The sequence below is a fragment of the Stegostoma tigrinum genome, chromosome 14 (genome assembly GCF_030684315.1).
Source record: "Stegostoma tigrinum isolate sSteTig4 chromosome 14, sSteTig4.hap1, whole genome shotgun sequence".
Lineage (NCBI taxonomy): Eukaryota > Metazoa > Chordata > Chondrichthyes > Orectolobiformes > Stegostomatidae > Stegostoma > Stegostoma tigrinum.
In genome coordinates this window covers 52,270,050-52,294,186 of record NC_081367.1, presented here as the reverse complement: position 1 = coordinate 52,294,186, position 24,137 = coordinate 52,270,050, and the positions used below count along the sequence as shown (strand labels likewise).

General features: G+C 43.1%; 1 protein-coding gene across 3 annotated transcripts; it reads left to right on the top strand.

The window, feature by feature from the left end:
• The first annotated feature begins 602 nt into the window (after positions 1-602).
• On the top strand, positions 603-22,867 carry LOC125457525 (GPI mannosyltransferase 4-like). 3 transcript variants are annotated; one of them, XM_048541856.2, is made up of 4 exons: positions 603-709; positions 15,694-15,824; positions 19,662-21,283; positions 21,381-22,867. In XM_048541856.2, the coding sequence occupies exons 2-4, from the start codon at positions 15,707-15,709 to the stop codon at positions 21,438-21,440; spliced, it is 1,800 nt and encodes a 599-aa protein (XP_048397813.1). In that variant the 5' UTR covers positions 603-709; positions 15,694-15,706; the 3' UTR covers positions 21,441-22,867. The 3 variants fall into 3 exon arrangements, with proteins under 3 accessions (XP_048397813.1, XP_048397812.1, XP_048397814.1); XM_048541855.2 differs by having other exon boundaries at positions 658-767; XM_048541857.2 differs by lacking the exon at positions 603-709 and adding an exon at positions 18,501-18,594 and having other exon boundaries at positions 15,725-15,824.
• Positions 22,868-24,137: the final 1,270 nt, after the last annotated feature.

Below are 24,137 nucleotides of genomic sequence, written 5' to 3'. Positions count from 1 at the left end.
TCAGGAGCCACTACACAAACATGTTGGACGTGTGTCTCTACGAAGACATGAGGGTTACTTCTCGGATGTTGAGACAAATGCAGTTTGCCTGGCTAACATTTTTAACATTCTTACGTCCATACGGAAAACATCCTCCTCAAAGAGGATGGCTGACAGCTAACAAAAAAAATCTCTACACACCTAAAATCAATACAGCAGCCACATAAGGATATTAAAGAGATATGCATGAAGCTGCAGCATTTAAGGGTAAAAGTGATTGCTTTGATCTTCTAAAAATTAGAAGACATAGCAGATTCATCGTATTCTTCAGGTCTAAAGAACAGTCTTTGGACTCCGTGTTAACCGTGTTTCTCTCTCCACAGATGCTGCCTGTTTTGCTGAATTTCTGTGGAATTTTGTTTTGTTTCAGATTTATAACATTCACCGTACTTTGTTTTTGAAGGATGTATGCCCTGGTCTTCAGTAATGGTTTAAAAGGACTCCCGTTTTATTGTAGGAGGACACTGTGCCCCTTTAAAAACATCTGGTCTTTGCCTTTAACTTAGTGTTTGACCCGCAGTCAGTTGGCCGCCTGCCTATCCAATCAAATCCAGGCAATTACCATTTAGGAGGAGGACCGTTGTTGTCATCCACATCTGTAGTTCTTATTACCCCTGGCAACCGTTGAGCGCGGCTTGACTTGGCGACTGGAATGTATTTTATGCAACAGGTATGAAAAAATACGGTGTGAATGATTCGAAAAGTGGTATTTCTCAACAGTTACCGGGGTAAGTGGGAGGGATTCAATGAATTGTTCAAATAATAAACATCTCGGACTCTTTACCAGAAACACACAGCCTCCACTCTCCATAGTGGTATTACCAACCTGCCCGAGCGGCACATGCCGGAATTGAACCATAAAACGTGCCATGCTGGAGGCTCCGGCCTGCAGCTCTTGTGGAGGTGAACTTGGGGTTGTCTGACGCTGTTAAGAAGTGAACCTGGACAACAATCCCCAGAGTAATAAAATGTGGAGCTGGATGAACACAGCAGGCCAAGCAGCATCTCAGGAGCACAAAAGCTGACGTTTCGGGCCTGGACCCTTCATCAGAGAGGGGGATGGGGGGAGGGAACTGGAATAAATAGGGAGAGAGGGGGAGGCGGACCGAAGATGGAGAGTAAAGAAGATAGGTGGAGAGAGTATAGGTGGGGAGGTAGGGAGGGGATAGGTCAGTCCAGGGAAGACGGACAGGTCAAGGAGGTGGGATGAGGTTAGTAGGTTGCTGGGGGTGCGGCTTGGGGTTGGAGGAAGGGATGGGTGAGAGGAAGAACCGGTTAGGGAGGCAGAGACAGGTTGGACTGGTTCTGGGATGCAGTGGGTGGGGTGGAAGAGCTGGGCTGCTTGTGTGGTGCAGTGGGGGGAGGGGATGAACTGGGCTGGTTTAGGGATGCAGTAGGGGAAGGGGAGATTTTGAAACTGGTGAAGTCCACATTGATACCATATGGCTGCAGGGTTCCCAGGCGGAATATGAGTTGCTGTTCCTGCAACCTTCGGGTGGCATCATTGTGGCAGTGCAGGAGGCCCATGATGGACATGTCATCAAGAGAATGGGAGGGGGAGTGGAAATGGTTTGCGACTGGGAGGTGCAGTTGTTTGTTGCGAACTGAGCGGAGGTGTGCTTGGGGACCGCTTTGCAGAACACCTCCGCTCAGTTCGCAACAAACAACTGCACCTCCCAGTCGCAAACCATTTCCACTCCCCCTCCCATTCTCTTGCACCTGCACATCTGCCAATGTGGTATACTGCATCCACTGTACCCGATGCGGCTTCCTCTACATTGGGGAAACCAAGCGGAGGCTTGGGGACCGCTTTGCAGAACACCTCCGCTCAGTTCGCAACAAACAACTGCACCTCCCAGTCGCAAACCATTTCCACTCCCCCTCCCATTCTCTTGCACCTGCACATCTGCCAATGTGGTATACTGCATCCACTGTACCCGGTGCGGCTCTCTCTACATTGGGGAAACCAAGCGGAGGCTTGGGGACCGCTTTGCAGAACACCTCCGCTCAGTTTGCAACAAACAACTGCACCTCCCAGTCGCAAACCATTTCCACTCCCCCTCCCATTCTCTTGCATCTGCACATCTGCCAATGTGGTATACTGCATCCACTGTACCCGGTGCGGCTTCCTCTACATTGGGAAAACCAAGCGGAGGCTTGGGGACCGCTTTGCAGAACACCTCCGCTCAGTTCGCAACAAACAACTGCACCTCCCAGTCGCAAACCATTTCCACTCCCCCTCCCATTCTCTTGCACCTGCACATCTGCCAATGTGGTATACTGCATCCGCTGTACCCGGTGCGGCTGCCTCTACATTGGGGAAACCAAGCGGAGGCTTGGGGACCGCTTTGCAGAACACCTCCGCTCAGTTCGCAACAAACAACTGCACCTCCCAGTCGCAAACCATTTCCACTCCCCCTCCCATTCTCTTGCACCTGCACATCTGCCAATGTGGTATACTGCATCCACTGTACCTGGTGCGGCTTCCTCTACATTGGGGAAACCAAGCGGAGGCTTGGGGACCGCTTTGCAGAACACCTCCGCTCTGTTCGCAACAAACAACTGCACCTCCCAGTCGCAAACCATTTCCACTCCCCCTCCCATTCTCTTGCACCTGCACATCTGCCAATGTGGTATACTGCATCCACTGTACCCGGTGCGGCTTCCTCTACATTGGGGAAACCAAGCGGAGGCTTGGGGACCGCTTTGCAGAACACCTCCGCTCAGTTCGCAACAAACAACTGCACCTCCCAGTCGCAAACCATTTCCACTCCCCCTCCCATTCTCTTGCACCTGCACATCTGCCAATGTGGTATACTGCATCCACTGTACCCGGTGCGGCCTCCTCTACATTGGGGAAACCAAGCGGAGGCTTGGGGACCGCTTTGCAGAACACCTCCGCTCAGTTCGCAACAAACAACTGCACCTCCCAGTCGCAAACCATTTCCACTCCCCCTCCCATTCTCTTGCACCTGCACATATGCCAATGTGGTATACTGCATCCACTGTACCCGGTGCGGCTTCCTCTACATTGGGGAAACCAAGCGGAGGCTTGGGGACCGCTTTGCAGAATACCTCCGCTCAGTTCGCAACAAACAACTGCACCTCCCAGTCGCAAACCATTTCCACTCCCCCTCCCATTCTCTTGATGACATGTCCATCATGGGCCTCCTGCACTGCCACAATGATGCCACCCGAAGGTTGCAGGAACAGCAACTCATATTCCGCCTGGGAACCCTGCAGCCATATGGTATCAATGTGGACTTCACCAGTTTCAAAATCTCCCCTTCCCCTACTGCATCCCTAAACCAGCCCAGTTCATCCCCTCCCCCCACTGCACCACACAAGCAGCCCAGCTCTTCCCCCCCACCCACTGCATCCCAAAACCAGTCCAACCTGTCTCTGCCTCCCTAACCGGTTCTTCCTCTCACCCATCCCTTCCTCCCACCCCAAGCCGCACCCCCAGCTACCTACTAACCTCATCCCACCTCCTTGACCTGTCTGTCTTCCCTGGACTGACCTATCCCCTCCCTACCTCCCCACCTACACTCTCTCCACCTATCTTCTTTACTCTCCATCTTCGGTCCGCCTCCCCCTCTCTCCCTATTTATTCCAGTTCCCTCCCCCCATCCCCCTCTCTGATGAAGGGTCTAGGCCGGAAACGTCAGCTTTTGTGCTCCTGAGATGCTGCTTGGCCTGCTGTGTTCATCCAGCCTCACATTTTATTATCTTGGAATCTCCAGCATCTGCAGTTCCCATTATCTCCAATCCCCAGAGTACACCGCGGTTTCAGTCTGTGTCCATGCGCACGGGCATTAGTTTTCATTGTACTTATGATATTCTCGCTTCTTTTAGGGATGTCCAAAGCTTCGTGGTAAGGAGTTTGGAAGACTCTCAACCCTCTGAGAGAAGAAATTCCTCTTCGTCTCAGTCTTAATTTGATGCCCCTTTTTTTATGTCACCATACTCACAGGACTTAGACCCCTCCATGAGGGGAAACATCCTCTTAACATTAAACGTTCGGAGGAAGGGTCACCGGACACGAAACGTTAACTCTGTTTTCTTCTCCACAGATGCTCCCGGACCTGCTGAGTTTTTCAAGCAACTTTGTTTTTGATCCTCTTAACATTTACTCCGTCAAGCTCCTTACTAATCCTGCATATTTCAATGAGATCACCTCACATTGCTCTAAAGTCCCGAAAGTAGTCTCAACTTGTTTGTCCTTTACTCATAAAGCAGCCCCTCCATACCAGGGATCATCCCAGTGTGACTTCTCCAATGAAAGGGCATCTTTCCATAAATAAAGGAGACCAAAACTGCTTACAGTACTTCAGATATAATTGTAATCAGAGATAATGGGGACTGCAGATGCTGGAGAATCCAAGATAACAAAGTGTGGAATTGGATGAACACAGCAGGACAAGCAGCATCTCGGGAGCACAAAAGCTGACATTTTGGGACTAGACCCTTCATCAGAGAGGGAGATGGGGGACAGAGTTCTGAAATAAATAGGGAGAGAAGGGGAGGCGGACCGAAGATGGAGAGAAAAGAAGATATGTGGAAAGGAGAGTATGAGTGGGGAGGACGGACAGGTCAAGGAGGCAGGATGAGGTTAGTAGGTGGGAAGTGGAGGTGTGGCTTGAGGTGGGAGGAGGGGATAGGTGAGAGGAAGAACAGGTTAGGGAAGCGGGGACAAGCCGGGCTGGTTTTGGGATGCAGTGGGGGAGGGGGAGATTTTGAAGCTTGTGAAATCCGCGTTGATACCATTGGGCTGCAGGGATCACAAGCGGAATATGAGTTGCTGTTCCTGCAACCTTCGGGTGGTATCCTTGTGGCACTGCAGGAGGCCCATGATGAACATGTCCTCTGAGGAATGGGAGGGGGAGTTAAAATGGTTCGTGACTGGGAGGTGCAGTTGTTTATTGCGAACTGAGCAGAGGTGTTCTCCAAAGTGGTCCCCAAGCCTCCGCTTGGTATCCCCAATGTAGAGGAAGCCACACCGGGTACAGTGGATACAGTATACTTCATTGGCAGATGTGCAGGTGAACATCTGCTTAATATGGAAAGTCATCTTGGGGCCTGGGATGGGGTGAGGGAGGAGGTGTGGGGCAAGTGTAGCACTTCCTGCGGTTGCAGGGGAAGGTGCCGGGTGTGGTGGGGTTGGAGGGGAGTGTGGAGCGGACAAGGGAGTCATGGAGAGAGTGGTCTCTCCGGAAGGCAGACAGGGGTGGGGTGGTAAAATAGTGGTGGTGTCGGATTGTCAATGGTATCAATGTGGACTTCACCAGCTTCAAAATCTCCCCCTCCCCCACTGCATCCCAAAACCAGCCCAGCTCGTTCCCACCTCCCTAACCTGTTCTTCCTCTCACCTTGCCCTCCTCCCACCTCAAGCCGCACCTCCATTTTCCACCTACTAACCTCATCCCGCCTCTTTGACCTGTCCGTCTTCCCTGGACTGACCTATCCCCTCCCCACATCCCCACCTATACTCTCCTGTCCACCTATTTTCTGCTCGATCCATCTTCGGTCCGCCTCCCCCTCTCTCCCTATTTATTTCAGAACCCTCTCCCCATCTCCCTCTCTGATGAAGGGTCTAGGCCCAAAACGTCAGCTTTTGTGCCCCTGAGATGCTGCTCGGCCTGCTGTGTTCATCCAGCTTCACACTTTGTTATACAGTACTCCAAATGTTGTCTGAACAACACCTTGTACAAATCCAATGAGAAGTTTCTAATCTTTTGTTGCAACCTCCTTGAAATAAGGACCAACATTCTATTAGCCTTCCTGATTACCTGTGTGCTAGCAGTCTGTTTTGTGCACAAGTACCTTCAAGTTCCTTTGTTTTCCAGTTTTACTCCATTTAAATAATATTATGTTCTTTTGTTCTTCCTTCCTTCCAAAATAAACAATTTCGTATAATATATTCCATTTGCCAACTTCGGCCCACTTAATCTTTCAATATCTGTCTGTAAATTATTTGTATCCCACTCAAAATCTGCCTTTCCACCTGTTTTTGTGAAGTCTGCAAATTTGGCTACAGTACATTCTCTTTATGCCTCCAAGTTCTTAATATATTGGGTCCCAGCACTGATCCCTGTGGCACGTGTTGGTCATGTTCGCCACCCTGAGAATGAATTCCTTGACTCCACTTGCTGTTTTCTGCCCATAAATGTTGAATGCCTTCTGAAAGCCTAAATACAACCATCTCCTGGTTTTCCCTCAATCCACCTAGATTCATAAGATGCTGAGATAATAAAATGTGAGGCTGGATGAACACAGCAGGCCAAGCAGCATCTCAGGAGCACAAAAGCTGACGTTTCGGGCCTAGACCCTTCATCAGAGAGGGGGATGGGGAGAGGGAACTGGAATAAATAGGGAGAGAGGAGGAGGCGGACCGAAGATGGAGAGAAAAGAAGATAGGTGGAGAGAGTATAGGTGGGGAGGTAGGGAGGGGATAGGTCAGTCCAGGGAAGACGGACAGGTCAAGGAGGTGGGATGAGGTTAGTAGGTAGATGGGGGTGCAGCTTGGGGTGGGAGGAAGGGATGGGTGAGAGGAAGAACCGGTTAGGGAGGCAGAGACAGGTTGGACTGGTTTTGGGATGCAGTGGATGGGGGGGAAGAGCTGGGCAGGTTGTGTGGTGCAGTGGGTGGAGGGGACGAACTGGGCTGGTTTAGGGATGCAGTAGGGGAAGGGGAGATTTTGAAACTGGTGAAGTCCACATTGATACCATATGGCTGCAGGGTTCCCAGGCAGAATATGAGTTGCTGTTCCTGCAACCTTTGGGTGGCATCATTGTGGCAGTGCAGGAGGCCCATGATGGACATGTCATTTAGAGAATGGGAGGGGGAGTGGAAATGGTTTGCGACTGGGAGGTGCAGTTGTTTGTTGCGAACTGAGCGGAGGTATTCTGCAAAGCGGTCCCCAAGCCTCCGCTTGGTTTCCCCAATGTAGAGGAAGCCGCACCGGGTACAGTGGATGCAGTATACCACATTGGCAGATGTGCAGGTGAACCTCTGCTTAATGTGGAATGTCATCTTGGGGCCTGGGATAGGGGTGAGGGAGGAGGTGTGGGGACAAGTGTAGCATTTCCTGCGGTTGCAGGGGAAGGTGCCGGGTGTGGTGGGGTTGGAGGGCAGTGTGGAGCGGACAAGGGAGTCACGGAGAGAGTGGTCTCTCCGGAAAGCAGACAGGGGTGGGGATGGAAAAATGTCTTGGGTGGTGGGGTCGGATTGTAAATGGCGGAAGTGTCGGAGGATACAACGCATCATCCTCCGACACTTCCGCCATTTACAATCCGACCCCACCACCCAAGACATTTTTCCATCCCCACCCCTGTCTGCTTTCCGGAGAGACCACTCTCTCCGTGACTCCCTTATTCGCTCCACACTGCCCTCCAACCCCACCACACCCGGCACCTTCCCCTGCAACCGCAGGAAATGCTACACTTGCCCCCACACCTCCTCCCTCACCCCTATCCCAGGCCCCAAGATGACATTCCACATTAAGCAGAGGTTCACCTGCACATCTGCCAATGTGGTATACTGCATCCACTGAACCCGGTGCGGCCTCCTCTACATTGGGGAAACCAAGCGGAGGCTTGGGGACCGCTTTGCAGAACACCTCCGCTCAGTTCGCAACAAACAACTGCACCTCCCAGTCGCAAACCATTTCCACTCCCCCTCCCATTCTCTAGATGACATGTCCGTCATGGGCCTCCTGCACTGCCACAATGATGCCACCCGAAAGTTGCAGGAACAGCAACTCATATTCTGCCTGGGAACCCTGCAGCCATATGGTATCAATGTGGACTTCACCAGTTTCAAAATCTCCCCTTCCCCTACTGCATCCCTAAACCAGCCCAGTTCGTCCCCTCCCCCCACTGCACCACACAACCAGCCCAGCTCTTCCCCCCCCACCCACTGCATCCCAAAACCAGTCCAACCTGTCTCTTGCGTCCCTAACCGGTTCTTCCTCCCACCCCAAGCCGCACCCCCATCTACCTACTAACCTCATCCCACCTCCTTGACCTGTCCGTCTTCCCTGGACTGACCTATCCCCTCCCTACCTCCCCACCTATACTCTCTCCACCTATCTTCTTTACTCTCCATCTTCGGTCCGCCTCCCCCTCTCTCCCTACTTATTCCAGTTCCCTCTCCCCATCCACCTCTCTGATGAAGGGTCTAGGCCTGAAACGTCAGCTTTTGTGCTCCTGAGATGCTGCTTGGCCTGCTGTGTTCATCCAGCCTCACATTTTATTATCTTGGAATTCTCCAGCATCTGCAGTTCCCATTATCTTTCATAAGATGCTGCTTGACCTGCTGTGTTCATCCAGCTCCACACTTTGTTATCTTAGAGCACAGAAATGGATCCTTTGATCCAAATTGTCGATGCCAACCAGATATCCTAAATAAATCAAGTCCCATTTGCTAGTATTTGGCCCATATTCCTCTCAACCCTTTCTATTTATATACCCATCCAGATGCCTTTTAAATGTTGTAATTCATACAGCCTCCACAACTTCCTCTGCTAGCTCATTCCATACATGCACCACCCTCTGCGTGAAAGGTTGCCCACTAGGTCTATTTTAAATCTTTTCCCCTCTCACCTTATGCCTATGCCTATGCCTATGCCCTCTAGTTGTGGACTCCCCCACTCCAGGGAAAAGACCTTGTCTGTTTATCCTAACCGTGCCCCTCGTGATTTAATAAATCTCTATAAGGTCACCAGTCAGCCTCCGACGTTCCAAGGTAAATAGTGCCAGTCTATTCACCCGCTTCCTACAGCTCAAACCCTCCAACCCTGGCAATATCCTCGTAAATCCTTTCTGAACCCTTTCAAGTTTCACAACATCTTTCCTCTAGCAGGGAGACCAAAATTAAATACACTAATACAAAAGCGGCCTAATCAACAGCTGCAACATGGCCTCCCAACGTCTACACTCAATGCACTGACAAATAATGACAAGCATACCAAATGCATTCTTCACTACCCTATCTACCTGTGACTGCACTTTCAAGGCACTACAAAGCTGCACTCCAAAGTGTCTTTTTTTTTCAGCAACACTCCCCAGGACCTTACCATTAAGTGTCTAAGTCCTGCCCTGATTTGCTTTTCCAAAATGCAGCACTTTACACTTCTTTGAAAAACTCTATTAAATTAGTCTGACATGATTCCTCCTTCATGAAGCCATGCTGACTCTGCTAAGGTTATGTTTTCCCAAGTCAGGAACAAAAATAGAAGTTGCTGGAAAAGTTCAGCAGGTCTGGCAACATCTGTGAAGAAAAAAAATCAGTGTTAACATTTTGGGCTGGTAACCTTCCTCGGAACATTTAGCCGGCACTTTCTGTCTTTGTTTCCGTTCAAGGAATAGAGGTAAATTACGGGGTACAAGAGAAACAAAATGTACTGAATGTGGAATTCATGAGACATTGTGCTCATGGAATATGATATACCTAGTCCCAGATAAACCAGAGTCCTTTGGTTAAATACCAAAAAAACTGCAGATGCTGTAAATCAGGAACAAAAAAAGAAGTTGCTGAAAAAGCTCAGCAACTGGTCCGGCAGCATTTGTAAAGAAAATAATCAGAATTAACATTTCGGGCCCAGTGTCCCTTTCTCAGAGTTTTGAGGAAGGGTCACCAGACCTGAAACTTCACTTCTGATTTTTTTCTTCACAGATGTTGCCAGAGCTGCTTAACTTTTCCAGCAACTTCTGTATTGTTTCCTGATTTACAGCATCCACAGTTCTTTTGGTTGTTATGATTTCCCAACTGTTCTGCTGTTACTTCCTTAATGACTGATTCCAACAATAGATGATAGGCATTTGGCCTATAGTTACCTGCTTTTTGCCTCCCTTCCTTTTTGGCTAGGGGTGTCACATTAGCAGTTTTCCAATCCAACAATGTTTGAAAATTACGACCAAAGCATTCACTATTTTTGTAATTCGGATATAAGCCATCAGGGCCAAGGGACTTATCTCCCTTTAGCCCTGATAGTTTCTCTAGTACTATTACTCTAGTAATGTGATGATACTTAATTTGTCCCCTGTATCTTTAGTATTAATGGAATATTCCAAATATCTCTCATCATAAAGACTGATTTCACTCTGTACCATTTCCTTGCTCCTCAGACAGTTCCCCAGATTCATTTTCTAAGAGCTCAATGTTCACTCTGGCTTCTGTAATTCTTTTTATACATTTAAAGAAGTTCTTATTGTCAGTTTTTAAGTTACTCAATAGTTTGACCTCAGTTTATTTTCTCTGCCTTTATATTCTTTATAATTTTGCTGGATTCTGAATTTATTTCAGTCTTCAAGGCTATCACTGACTTTGGCTTTTGAATATGCTTTTTCTTTCAACTTAATACTCTCCTTAACTTCCTTGGTTAGCAATGGTTGATTTATCCCTCTCGTAGAATCTTTCCAGAGAGTCATGAATTACTTCCTTAAATGTCTGCCACTGTTTGCTTTCTCTCATTCCCGATAATCTATCTGTCCAGTTCACCTTATCGAACACTAATGTCTTTCCATTGCAGTTCTCTTTATTTAAGTTAAACACAGTTGTTTTCAATGAATTGAAAATTAAATTCTATCATGCTAATGTCACTACTTCCAAAGGGACCTTTTACTTTGAGGTCATTTATTAAACTCGCCTATTACTTATTACCAGATCAAAGATAGCCTGCTCCCTGGTTGGATCAATAACATATTGCTCTAGGAAACTATCCCTAATACACTCCATGAATTTGTTGTCAAAAGCTACCCTTTTCAATTTGATTAATGAACTCAACATGAAGATTAAAGTCACCCATAAATTTCTAATGTGGACTTTTATATGTTCCTCGTATTTTTTTGATTTATAGCCTTTCTTGCAGAGTGACAGTTGGGGGTCTGTACATTACTCCTTCTTTCCTTTGGTATTTTTTTCAAAACTTCTACCGATATGGAGTCTGCATAATCCAAACCTAGATAATTTTTCACAACTGTCTTTGTGATTTTTGGAAGCCAGCCATTTCCTATGGTTTCCCTTCATCATGAGGACAGGATGAGGTTTGCTGATGATGGTGCAGTGTCCAATACCATTTGTAGCACCCCAGGCACTAATAGTGTCTATGCTCACTTTCAGAAAGTCCTGGTTGATATTCAAGTTTGGGCTTGTCATAATACTAGGCAGTAACCACGTTTATTAAAAAAGAACCATCTACTTTAACATTTAGTATTAATGTCATCATTGAATTCCCTCAGAATAAACATCCTGGGGGCTACCATCGACCAGAAAATTAACTGGTTTGTAAGATCAGGGCCCTTCTGTGTACAGTATTGGACAGTGCCAGCAGTGTGCCCTTATGCATTACAATAACTTATTTAGACCCCTTTAATTTTAAGTCTTTCAAACCTGTATCCTCTACAACCAGAAGGGGGCTGGTATACTCATAGAAACACTACCACCTCCAAGTTCCTGTCTAAGCCACATAAATTTTTTATTTGAAAGAGTTAACACTTATTTCACTGTCACAAGTCAAAATACTAGAAATCCCTCTCTGACCATACCTGCGCAAGGACTGCAACAGCTAAAGAAGGTGGCTCACCACCTTCAGTAAGGACTTTCATTTCTGTAAGTGCTTTTCTGTCATCAGTGACGATTTTCAATAACTTTATGGGTGAAATTACATCTCTGTCACATACTGCACAGTACACATCTAATACATGTTGAGTGCAAGGATCCTTCCTTCTCAAATGCCTCCTCCCAGTGACCGCAGAACTTTATTTAGAGTTGCAGTTCTGTTTCTGTCCATCAGGCGGCCCCACATACAGAATCTTTCCGATGTGGCAAACCCAATTAAAGTGAAAGGAACAGCAAATACTGGCATTGTGCATGTCTTTTTTGACCTCATGAAGCCTTTGAATTTGAATTGAATTGAATTTAAATGTGCAGACTTCTGGACTATTCTCCTCTAATTTGGCTGTCAGAAATAATTGGCATCATCGTCTGTTTACTGCAAGATAACATTCAAACTCTGATCCTCACCAATGAAATGACCACACTCTTGATCTTAGTGGACTGAAAACATTCAGCCATCACTGTAGTCCTTTACAACTACCTGAAGTAATCATGTAAATATAGTTTTCCTGTGCATATAACAGACCTTAAAATACCTCTAATTTGCTGCAAAGGCTGAGCAAGTTGACAACTTTGATGACATGTAAGCTGTATTTACTTCCTGAATTTCATATTGGTCATTCATAGCCAGAGTGCTATATTTATTTCAGTTGTTTGGATCATTTTTGAGTCAAGCAATTATGTAATTAACAATTGTTCACACAGTCATAGGGTCATAAAGATTGGAAAGAGACCCTTTGGTCCAACTAGTCTGCACTGAACATGTTCCCAAACCAAACTAGTCTCACCTGCCTGAGTTTGGTCCATATCCCTCCAAATCTTTCCTATTCGTGTAATTATCCAAATGCCTTTTAAACATTGTAACTATACCTGCATCCACCACTTCCTCTGGCAGTTCATTCCACACACTAACAAAAGCGTAAAAAAGATTGCGCCATGACCTATAGAACATAGAACAATACAGTGCTATTTAAATTGTTCTCCTCTCACCTTAAAAATATGCCCCTAGAAACTCCTCCACCTTAGGGAAAAGACCTTTGCTATTTACCTTATATATGCCCCTCGTGAGTTTATAAACCCCAGTAAGGTTACCCCTCAACATACTATGTTCCAGTCAAAAAAGTCCCAGACTATCCAGCCTATTTTTATAACTCAAACCCTCCATTCCCGACAACATCCTGGTAAATCTTTTCTGCACCACCTCCAGTTTAATAATATCCTTCCTGTACCAGGGCAACCAGAACTGTACACAGTACTCTAGAAAAAAGATCCCATTAACATCCTGTACAACCTTAATATGACATCCCAACTCCTATATTCAAAGGTCCGAGCAATGAAGGCAAGCTTGCTAAAACACCTTCTTAACCACCCTGTCCACTGTAATGCAAATTTCGAAGAGTATGTACCTGAACCCCTGGGTCTATGTTCTACAGCTTTACCCAGGGCCCTACCATTAATTGTGTAAGTCCTGCCCTTGTTTGTTTTACCAAAATGCAATACCTCGTATCTATCCAAATTAAGCTCCATCTGCCACTCTTCAGCCTATTGACCACTTTGATCAAGATCTCTTTGTAATCTTAGATAACCTTCTTCATTGTCCACTGTACCTCCAATTTTGGTGTCATAGGCAAACACTTCTACATTTCCTCTCCCTAAGCTGTTGGAAAGTTCAAGGAATTTGTGGGAACCAACAGTACCAATTCCACAGTAATGCAGCAGCAGCTTGAACTCATAATAATATGAATGCCTCAAAGTGAAATAGGCAGCAAGTCAATGGAGGTGGCATTAGTAAAAGTAATGAAAATGTTGGTGAAATGTTAGTTCTAAGGAGTAAATTACAGTAGGAGAGAGAGTGTTAGGTAGCAAATTCCAGAATGTAATGCTTAGAGGACTTATGACTTCACCATCTTTGGGTAGACTGTACGCAGTGAGTAATGTTCTAGAAGCTTGGGTGAGAAGAATTGAGTTTCTCAGCTGCTTGTAAGTTCGGTGCTGGATTACAGAATTAGGCTCGGAAATGGTCACAGAAGGACTTGAAAACTACAATGAAATTTTGTTTAAATGAATGTGGGGATAGGCAAGATCAGAAGTCACATGATACCAGGCTATAGTCCAACAGGTTTATTGAAATCACAAGCTTTTGGAGTGCTGCTGCTTTACCAGGTAAAGTAGAAAGAAGTGCACAGGCACAGAATTCACAAATGTGTGCTTCCTTCCACATCACCAGATGAAGGAGCAGCGCTCCAAAAGCTTATGATTTCAAATAAACCTGTTGAACTACAGCCTGGTGTTGTGTGACATCTGCCCTTGTTTAAACAGAGACATTGCGAGACTAGAGTCAGTGTTGGTTCATCAAGCACTGGAATAGTGATGACTGGCAAATTAAGGTACAGGGAGAAGAGTTTTGGATTTGAAGTTAATGGACAGTGGGAGATGAATGTCTGCCCAGGAAATTAGCAAAATCATCAAACTCTAGGTAACACAAACATAGATGATTGCCAACAACAACTGAATGGAGACAGGATATATTTCAGAGGAGGAAGTAGTGAATCTTTGTGATATGGAATCTGTGGAGCCAGAGGCTCAGCTCATAGCAAACTAGGACACCAGTATTACGAACAGCCTAGTTCAGTCTAACACAGTAGTTGAGGACATTTAAGCTGGTGGCTAGGATAGGCAATCTGACAAGGGATGGGCAACGACTTTGATTTTGAAGATAGAATGTTGGTCAAGTAGGCAAAAGTGTTATGAGTGATTGCTCATGGGACAGAAGGCGCAAAGGACAGTGAAAAGCCGCATGTTGGGGAAGAGAAGTCTAAGCATAGAGAAGCAAAAGGAACATAAAGGGCACCATAGAATCTTTCACATCATTTGGAATATTAAGGGAATTATGTAATAAACTCCTACAATTACAGTGGTAACTGACCAGTTCCTGGGTTTGCAAACTAAGGATTAAAGACTCTGGTACAGCTGCCAACCATGATTAATCAAATCTTTCTTTCTGATTAAATTTAGAAAGTAGTAAACTACTTGTGTTTCTAATTGTAAACATGTCAAATATCTTAAAAAATGGTATGAATGGCTTAATTTACAAAAAGTTTAATTAACAAAAAATAAAATTCTACCAAAACCTTGCTTGAATCAACTGTTGCAACTAGTTGCATTGTTCAGCCAAGCAAATTGATGTCATGCATTGTCATGTTAAGGACTTATGTACTGCCTGTTCACTGATCATGTGAATTGTTCAAAGATGTTGAAAGCAATAAAATGCTCGCTTTGTTCTTTTAAATTATGAACACATACTACTCATCCTATTATATTTTTGTAAAAACCTTAATCTGTTGTTGATAATCAAATGTCCAGAAGCCATACTCCCTGTTTTCACGTCACTTACAAATTTTAACAAACTCAAGTCTCTTATATATTTATGTTTGAGAACAATAGTTGTCCAAACACTACCTGCTGTAGCCTAGAACTGTTTACATTATTCTAGCCGAAAAGAAAAATCATTACTCTGGCTGCTTTTCAATAACTTCTTTTTCACTATCCTGGTATACACGTTTATGGGATATATCTTTTCCAGGCTTGAGCAATAAACACTATAATGTGTACAAATTTAACAGGTTCAACATATGTAATTTAATTCAATCTATAGATCTTTGTGGAAAGGAAATATATATTACATGTTCAAAATTTGGAAGGATATTAAGACTTTATGCAATGACATTGGTAAAACCCGTACATACAGTATAATTAGTATATTAACTATTTTGTTTTCCATACTCAGTAATACATTACAGTAATTAATTGCACTTTGTTAACTTGTTAATACTTCCCAGAAGACATTTTCATGATTCATTCTTACAGTTGGCATTAATTAGGAGCATCTGCCCTGGAATATGAATATAATAAGTGCCACAAATTTTAAAGCTTGTATCAAATTTGTTTGTTATGAAATATTTTTAGGTTTTGTTAGTCTTTTGCTATGCATCTGTTTTAACATCATAGAGCTAAAGTATATTTTTATTGCTATTCTAGTGGGTCTTATAAAATGGTGCTCACGATAGTATGGTTGGCTCTCGCATTGTTCAGGATACTATGGTGCCTGGCTCCACAAACTGGCTATATACACCCTGATGAATTTTTTCAGTCACCTGAAGTTATGGCAGGTAAGAAAATCTGATAACTTCTTTAAAATCTGTTTTCTACAAATCCAAGAGGATAAACAAAGTCAATACCTCAGTGCTAGTAGGAACTGCCGATGCTGGAGAATCTGAGATAACACGGCGTGAAGCTGGATGAACACAGCAGGCCAAGCAGCATCAGAGGAGCAGGAAAGCTTGACATTTCAGGTCAGGAACTTTCTTCAGAAGAAGGGTCCCAACCCGAAATGTCAAACTTTCCTGCTCCTCTGGTGTTGCTTGGCCTGCTGTATCTATCCAGCTTCACACTGTGTTTTCTCAATACCTCAGTGCAATGGGAAGAATTAGGATCTGGAGTTCCAAATTGTAGATATTAAGCAAAATCCATTAAGCTCACCTGAAATGAGTCTAAAGTTCAATTGGTGACCTTAAACACACCACAATCTCACAGGCCTCAAAACCATTAACTACCAAAGAGATCCTGCGGGATTATAAATACATTTTTATGAATCTTGGTTGTCTTCATGGCAAATATCATCATGAAGTAGATAACGATGTGAGACCAACATGGCAACTGCAGAAGAAGCTTCTAGTTACCCTCATATTCAGACTGGTAATCAAGGTCGAAGACCCAGAAAAAGAACTGACCAATGATGACAGTCGTCACTACCACAGACTTAAAATCAGCAGCATGGTGATAGTAAAAATAAGATTTGGACACAGAGTATGCATAGTTCTAAGGAATCTCTATAAAGCTTTGAAGAGATCTCATTACCTCATACCAACCATTAAAGAAATTTTGCTATAGCTTGCCATGGCAAAAATCTGTACCACCCTCAAGCAAAAGGGTAGTTACTAGTAAGTGAAGCTAGATGAAAACAGTTTTCTAACTAGCTCTACACTGTTTGAGATACCATTGGTTATGCACGTTGTCTGTCATTTCCGGAACTCCAAAAGAGCATTACTGCAAACAGCACAAAATATTCAATGATCTTCCCAGAGAAAGCTATTGTGGATGATCTGGTAGTCTGTGGATGTGGAGTCACAATGAAAGAATGTATCACTGAATACAATCATAATCTGTTGTGACAGCTGGACAGAACCTCATGCTGAACAAGAAAATTATGCAATTGAACATGCCTGAAATCAAGTACATAGGCCGTGCACTGACATAAAAAGGACTTTGGCTGGATCCTGATCCAAAAGATGTGAAAGAAATTCATTTGAACTGTATAGAAAATTTCTGACCCAGTTTGTCACCAGTGTTTTCAAACTCATTGCTAAGGACCTGCCGTGTTATTGGGGCATAGAACAAGAAGCACCCACTAGAATCAAACAACTAGATACAACAATGCCAATGCTGAGGCATTACTGTATCATTGATGAAGTCATCTTGCAGTGTGATACTAGTGGATCAGGACTTGCAGCAATTTTAAGTAGCAAAGACAATAAATCATTTGTATTTGTACCAAGGTTTTTAATGCAATCTGCTGGATGGTATGATCAGATTGAGCATTTTAGTCATCCCATTTGGGAGAGACAAAGTCACAGTGCAGTCCAATCTTAAGAAATTAAAAGCACCTTCCTCAAACCACTTCTGTGTGATCCAAAGTGTCTGCAAGGAGAGTTACTTCATTTCCAGAGGTATCATCTGGATATGATATACAAGTAAGTGAAACAAATGGACATTGCTGTCATGCAGTCAGGAGCAGCCCTTATATAAAGAAAGCTAAGGATGCAAAAACAGAATATGACATACTCCAGATACAATGAGTAGCAACATCTCAGCAAGTTCTAAGTATCATCAAGCTAGCATGACATTGAATCTCAGGAACAAGCAGCTTGCTCAAATCCAGCAAACCACACAAGATACGAGTGCTACAGTAATTAGTGAGCTTAGCCTGACAGTATCAAGGTCTCACCTGGTACTTTGGGGGAATATAGGCATACAGAAATGATGTGATAATGTAAGATTACATTTTAAACAAATGAAATAGAGTTATTATCCCTGAAGAGATAAGAAAACTGATGCGGAAGCATAATGATATAGCCATCAAGGAATTGTCTAGTGTGAAGAAGTCCAGATAAGTTTTCTACTGGCAAAACAATATGAGCAATGAGATTATGGGGCCACATTAGCCAGTGCAATTCTTGTAACGAATATCAGGCTAAGCAAACTAAAGAGCTGTTGATGACTTATGACATCCCAGACAGACCATGGACCACGTTTAGAATAGACTTCTTCACTTTTATAGGAACAGATTATCTTGTCAACATTGACCACTATTCTGATTACTAGGAGTTAGATCAACTGATACCAATGACTACCCGTGAAAATTTAGAATGCATGAGAGCACACTTCACTTGTTACAGCTTTCTAGACATTATGATAAGTAATAATGGCCCTCAATTCACCAGTGAAGAATTCAGATGCTTCAAAACAGATAGAGATTCAATATTATATATGATCTCCATAATATTCCCAGTTAAATGGGAGGGCCGATGTTGCAGTTAAACTTGTCCAAGGGACCGTAAAGAATTTGAGTATATCCAGTCCTTGGAAGGACCTTCTAAGATGGAAACGTTGGCAAGCTAAGCAGCATTTGGGCTCCTGGGCCCATCCATTCCAGGCGACCAGTTCCTCCTTTCTTTCCTTACTGTTTTTGTCTTCTTTCTTTATTTTTATCTTCTTCCTGTCAACAGTGATGGAGAAAGTGGTATTTCAGAGGAGAGCAGGTGGACCAGGACTCTTGGTGAAGTGGTGGCCTGACAATGAAGCCAGAGACTCCTGGTAATGGTATAACTGGAGCTGGAACGCTGGTTGCGGTTTGTCTTGACCACATCTTCCCTGCCTGCTAGGGATAAACATATCAAGCACGTGCAGTATGCATTCCTTAAACAATCTCCACATTTCAATAGTGCTGTCCCTGACAGCATCTGTTCCCAATTTATGTTACCCAGTTCTTGCCTAACAGAATTGTAATTACCCTTCCGCCAATTATAAACTTTACCCTTCCGCCAATTATAAACTTTACCCTGCTCTATGTACCTTCCCCCAATTATAAACTTTACCCTGCTGTATGTACCTATCCTTTTCCATGACTATTGTAAAAATAACAGAGTTATGATCGCTACCACCAAAATGCTCTCCTACCAACAGGTCTAACACTTGGCACTATTCATTGCCAAGCACCAAATCCAAAGTGGCCTCTCCTCATGTTGGTCTATCTACATACTGTGTCAGGAATCCTTCCTGAATGCACTGGTCAAAATCCGCTCCATGTAAACCATTACAACTAAAATGTTTCCAAACAATATTTGGAAAATTGAAGTCATCCTGAATACAACCCTGTGACTTCTGCATCTTTCCGGTATCTGCCTCCCAATCTGCTCCTCCACTTCTCTGCAACTGTTAGGGGGTCTGTAAATAACCCCCAAAAAGTGACTGCTCCATTCTTCTTCTGGACCTCAGCCCAAACTGACTCTGTAGACATATTATTCTTGAACTGCTTTTCAGTAGCTGAGACTAGCCCTGACCAGCAATGCCACTCCCCCGCCTCTTTTTCCACTCTCCTTATTTCTTTTAAAGCATCTAGATCCTGCAACTTCCAACGACCATTCCACTCCCTGAGTTACTCAAGTTTCTGTAATGGCCACATCATCGTAGTCCAAGTACCCACCCATGCTCTAAGCTCATCCACCTTATTTCTGATCCTTCTAGGCTAAATATATTATTAGATAGGTTAAAGAAGTGTAGAAACGGGGAATATACCTTTTTTGGGGCTCCCCTGTACCCAGCATAGGACAGTGCCACCATCCTCTTTTTAAAATGTATTTCATTTTAAACACATCTTTTCTTCACAGGTGACATTTTGAATTTGAAGATCTTTCGTACTTGGGAATTCAATACCAGCCACCCCAGCAGATCAATCCTGTTCCCAATGGCCACAGCTGGCTTTTCCTTCATAGTTCTGAAAACTTTACACAATTCTGGCTTATTTGGCAGTATGCTAAGCAGCAACAATTTGTTGATTTTTCCTAGATTCTACCTGACATGCCTGTCCTTTATACTGGACTACTGTGTATACCATTTAGCCTGTCTCTGGGGAGCAGACCCTTGGTATTCTTTAACACTGCTGAGTGGGTCACATGTGATGTTGGTTTTTTACACAAGGACATTTTCAAATGTTGTGGAAGGAGTTCTGTTTGCATTATTGCTGGTGTTAGTAGCTGTGGACCTACAGCAAACAAGTGTGGCAGCACACCCTAGGAAAAAGGAAAGAAGGAACAATAAAGATCTTATTGGGGTTGTTTTGGTCTCTGGCTTTTTTAATAGGCCCACATTCATTGGTTATGCTTTAGTACCAATACTCTTGTGGCTTTCTCATGATCAGAAAGGGAAGTTTCTATTCAGCTTAAGGACAATACTGAAAACATCATGTAGCATTTTTTTATCTGTAATTGTAACTACTTTCATTTTCATTATTATTGATACACTATATTTTGATTTGTTAGTTTCTGAAATTGGCTGGTTTTTGGAAGATGGAAATTCTATACACAAACATATCATTAGTCTAAGCAAACATCTAGTTTTAACTCCACTCAATTTCATTTTGTATAACTTAGATCCAGAAAACCTTGCTGTGCATGGGCGGCACCCCTGGTTTACGCACCTGACAGTTAATGGTCTTACAATGTTCGGTGCTCTTCACTTGTCAGCTGTTGTATCTGTTATCAGAATTATAACTCAAAAGTCTGTTGGCACAGCTTGGTTCCATGACCCAAAGAAACAGCAGTTTAAAAAGAGATTACTAATGCAGTTTCCTGCTACATCTCCAATTACTGAGTATTTAATTTTAGTTTACTTTGTTCCTCTGATCATCCTGTCTTTGTTTAGTCATCAGGAGGCACGGTTTCTTAGTCCACTCATTGTACCAGTTGTTATACACAGTGTTTTAAGTGATGAGATGTTCAGAAGGAAAGGTGTAATTGTTGTGTTTAACATTTTATTTTCAATACTTTTCGGCTGCCTTCACCAGGGTGGCTTAATACCTTGTTTGTCTTATTTAGAAAATATTTTGCATTCAAATGATTCCATGGCTAACCAGTTTGAGCATGATTTGATATTTTATCACACCTATATGCCTCCTAGGTATCTCTTGAATATCAAATCAGATCAAGAGTCTATCAGGATCATTGACCTGGGAGGGTCTGATGTGTCTGTACTCAATAGCACAGTGAATGGACTGCTTAATAATTTCTCAAAGCACTTAACAATGTGTTTGTCCAAGCAGATTGAGAATAATCGGGAAATAAATATCTATATTATCACACCTGGCACTGTTCAAAATGAGATCAGAAGCTGTGGTTTTCCATGGGAAACTGTTGCATCGTTTTTCCCTCATTTAACTATGGAAGATCCACCTGATATTTCTTCTCTTCTTTCTGAACATGGATTGACCCAACTGAGTCTTTACATTTTCAAAGTACGCATAAAGTCAAAGATTTAGAAAATTAAGATCATGGCTGATTTGCGTACTCAGTTCTACTTTTCTTAAAGACCATGTTCTTTCATTCCTTTAGAGACTAAATACTAACCACCAAATACCGATCCATTTCAACCTTGAATATACTCAAGATTGAGCATCCACAATGCATTGGAGAATTTCAGAGATTCACAACCTTCTGTGTAAAGGGGAAAGAGGGGGAGAACAATCAGTAAGCATCCACACTGTCCAGCCTACAAAGAATGTTATAAAATTCATTGAGATCACAATTTATTTTTCTAAACTGCAGAGTAATCCTATTTTGAAGATGTCATTCTAGCTTCTTCTGTGATGTATTTGTAAGTGTGGGATATATATTTATATACCGATATTTGCAGATATGCTGGTTCTACGTGACTATCAAATTATTAGTGTCTTCTGGGTGATTTATACAAGGTACCATCTATGACTTGTTGTTGGAGAGAAATACAGATCAAGCACAATAGAAATGAAGATTGGGTAATGAAAGTAAAGGAATGAGTTTTATTTGTGGTTCATTTAGCAGAATAAAACATCCTGCTGTGCTTAGCAAGAGAGGTATCAATAAGAACAGAAGGAAAAATCAGGCCAGAATTGAAAAAGCACTGCGATCTCGAAGACTTGTAAAGGGGGTGGAGCCTGCAGAAATATACCTGGTGCATCTTAATTTGATGGACTTTTCTAAGTTTAAAGCAATTGCTAAGTTCAGTTCTGTGCTCTGATCACATTTGCCTTAGCTTCAAATAACTGTTATGTGGCCTGACCACAGAACCGATTCAAATGGAAAGTGTAGTTTATCCATTTACTTCAGAGGCCCCTGTTAATTTTAGCAGATTCTGAGCAGATTTGGCAGTGGGTTACCTCAGCTGCTTAGAGCGTGTTGCCCATATGCCAAGGTCATTAGTTCAATCCCCATACTGACCACTGGATGCTAGCCACGAGTGGCATGCTTTGTGTTCTGCCTGGAAGATGGTGTGGCAATCTCTGCTTTAACGGGGTGGCATGGTGGCACAGTGGTTAGCACTGCTGCCTCACAATGCCAGGCACCTGTGTTTGAATCCTTGGGCAACTGTCTGAGTGGAGTTTGCATGTTCTCCCTATGTCTGCATGAATTTTTCTCCAGGCGTTCTGGTTTCCTCTCACAGTCCAAAGATGTGCACTCTGATGGATTGATCATGCTAAATTGCCCATAGTGCTCAGGGATGTGTAGATTAGGTGAGTTATAGGGGGCTGGGTCTGGTCTGGGTGAGATGCTCTGAGGGCTGATGTGGACTTGTTGGGCCAAAGGGCCTGTGTCTACACTGTAGGGATTCTACAAATTTCTCTGAAAATGTGAGTTCAAAACCGGTATAGTTTTCTATGCTTAATTAATTTGTCATATTCTCATTAAGAAGTTTAAAATGTGAATGTTCTTGCAAAGCATTTAGTAGAAACATAACATTTAATAATAAGACATCCAGTAGTAAAGTTTTTTTTAAACCACTTACCTTAACGTGTTTCTTACATCTCAGACTCATATGTTAATATGTATGCAATAAAGTGCAAAAATAGTTTAAACCAATCAGGTGATGCTTCACTTTACATCGTGTTCATTTTGTAGATCTGATGCCTTTTCATTGTTGCATAATCTTATATAACTTGTGTCGCAGGTTTTGGAACATTGATTCATTAACTTGTGGTATGATGTGGGTCAGTGATTAAGTCGTAAGGGGGACAGTAACTAAGCTATACGGTCTAAACAAGACTTGATTTGATAAGCCATCTGGATAAGCAGATACTTATCAATACTGCTAACATAATACCCTTCCCAAGTATTGTGCAGGGGCTACAAAAGGTGACACCAGATTGTAACTAATATAATAATTTTAGAAACTTATAGCAGAGAGGGAAGCTATTTGGCCCATTGTCCCAGTACAGGCTCTTCGAAAAAGCAGTGGTGCATTGTTCCACACTATCCCACCATTTTTCCAAAGCCCTGTAAGTTCATCATCCTCAAATATTCCAGTGCCCTTTCAAAAGTATTCAATGGAAACAGCTTCCATTTTAAGTACAGTATTTTAGATCTCAACTTCCAAAAAATTACCTTTCTAATGATTTTGTAATTTTTTTCATCTTTTCTCAAAATCTCTCATCTTAAAACCTCAAATAGGTAACCTCTTTACATTTGTTACAACAGTAGTCCATATTGTTATAACCCACTCATAACTGAAGTCCCTCATCCCTGATACATTCTAATAAATATCTCCTGTACACTTTTAGTACCTTTACATTTTTCTGAAGTGAATTGTCCAGAATGAGTCATGATAGTTTCGATGAGGTCCACCTACTGATTTATAAAGTTCTAGAATAATCTCTTTTATTTTCTTTTCCTCTATTTATACACCCAAGTAATCAATTTCCTAACCACCTTATCAATTTGTCCGAGTATTCCACGGGTCACAACTTAAAAATAAAGCTTGCCAGCCATGATTTACTAAGAGAGAGATTTAACACCAGCAACAGACCTGGGTATGCTTAAGTTCGAACAAGTGAGAAAACAAGATTCAAATAGTGATCTTACAGAAGGGCTGAGAATGTTGCATCTGTGTTCTCCTATTTACAAACATTTGTGAATTGGTCTATTGGGCTGGGAAAGTAGAAATTTAAGTTTTTTTTTCAGACAAATTTGGGATAAGTAAAATATTTCAGTTGACTTCCCCACACTCAAGTTAGTTGGTAGAGTCTTTTTTTTTAGCTATCCAAGGTTTATACTCTAATAAAAGAGTTCCAGGCGATCTCAGCCCCTTGGACTTCACATCCTGTTAACATGATCCTG

Excerpts from the sequence above, each read along its gene's own strand:
- LOC125457525 (XM_048541855.2), top strand. The coding sequence starts at position 712 with ATGAAAAAATACGGTGTGAATGATTCGAAAAGTGGTATTTCTCAACAG. Across the intron at positions 15,825-19,661 it reads GTCACCTGAAGTTATGGCAG|GTGACATTTTGAATTTGAAG; the intron begins GTAAGAAAATCT and ends TTTTCTTCACAG. Across the intron at positions 21,284-21,380 it reads TGAGTCTTTACATTTTCAAA|AGACTAAATACTAACCACCA; the intron begins GTACGCATAAAG and ends TCATTCCTTTAG.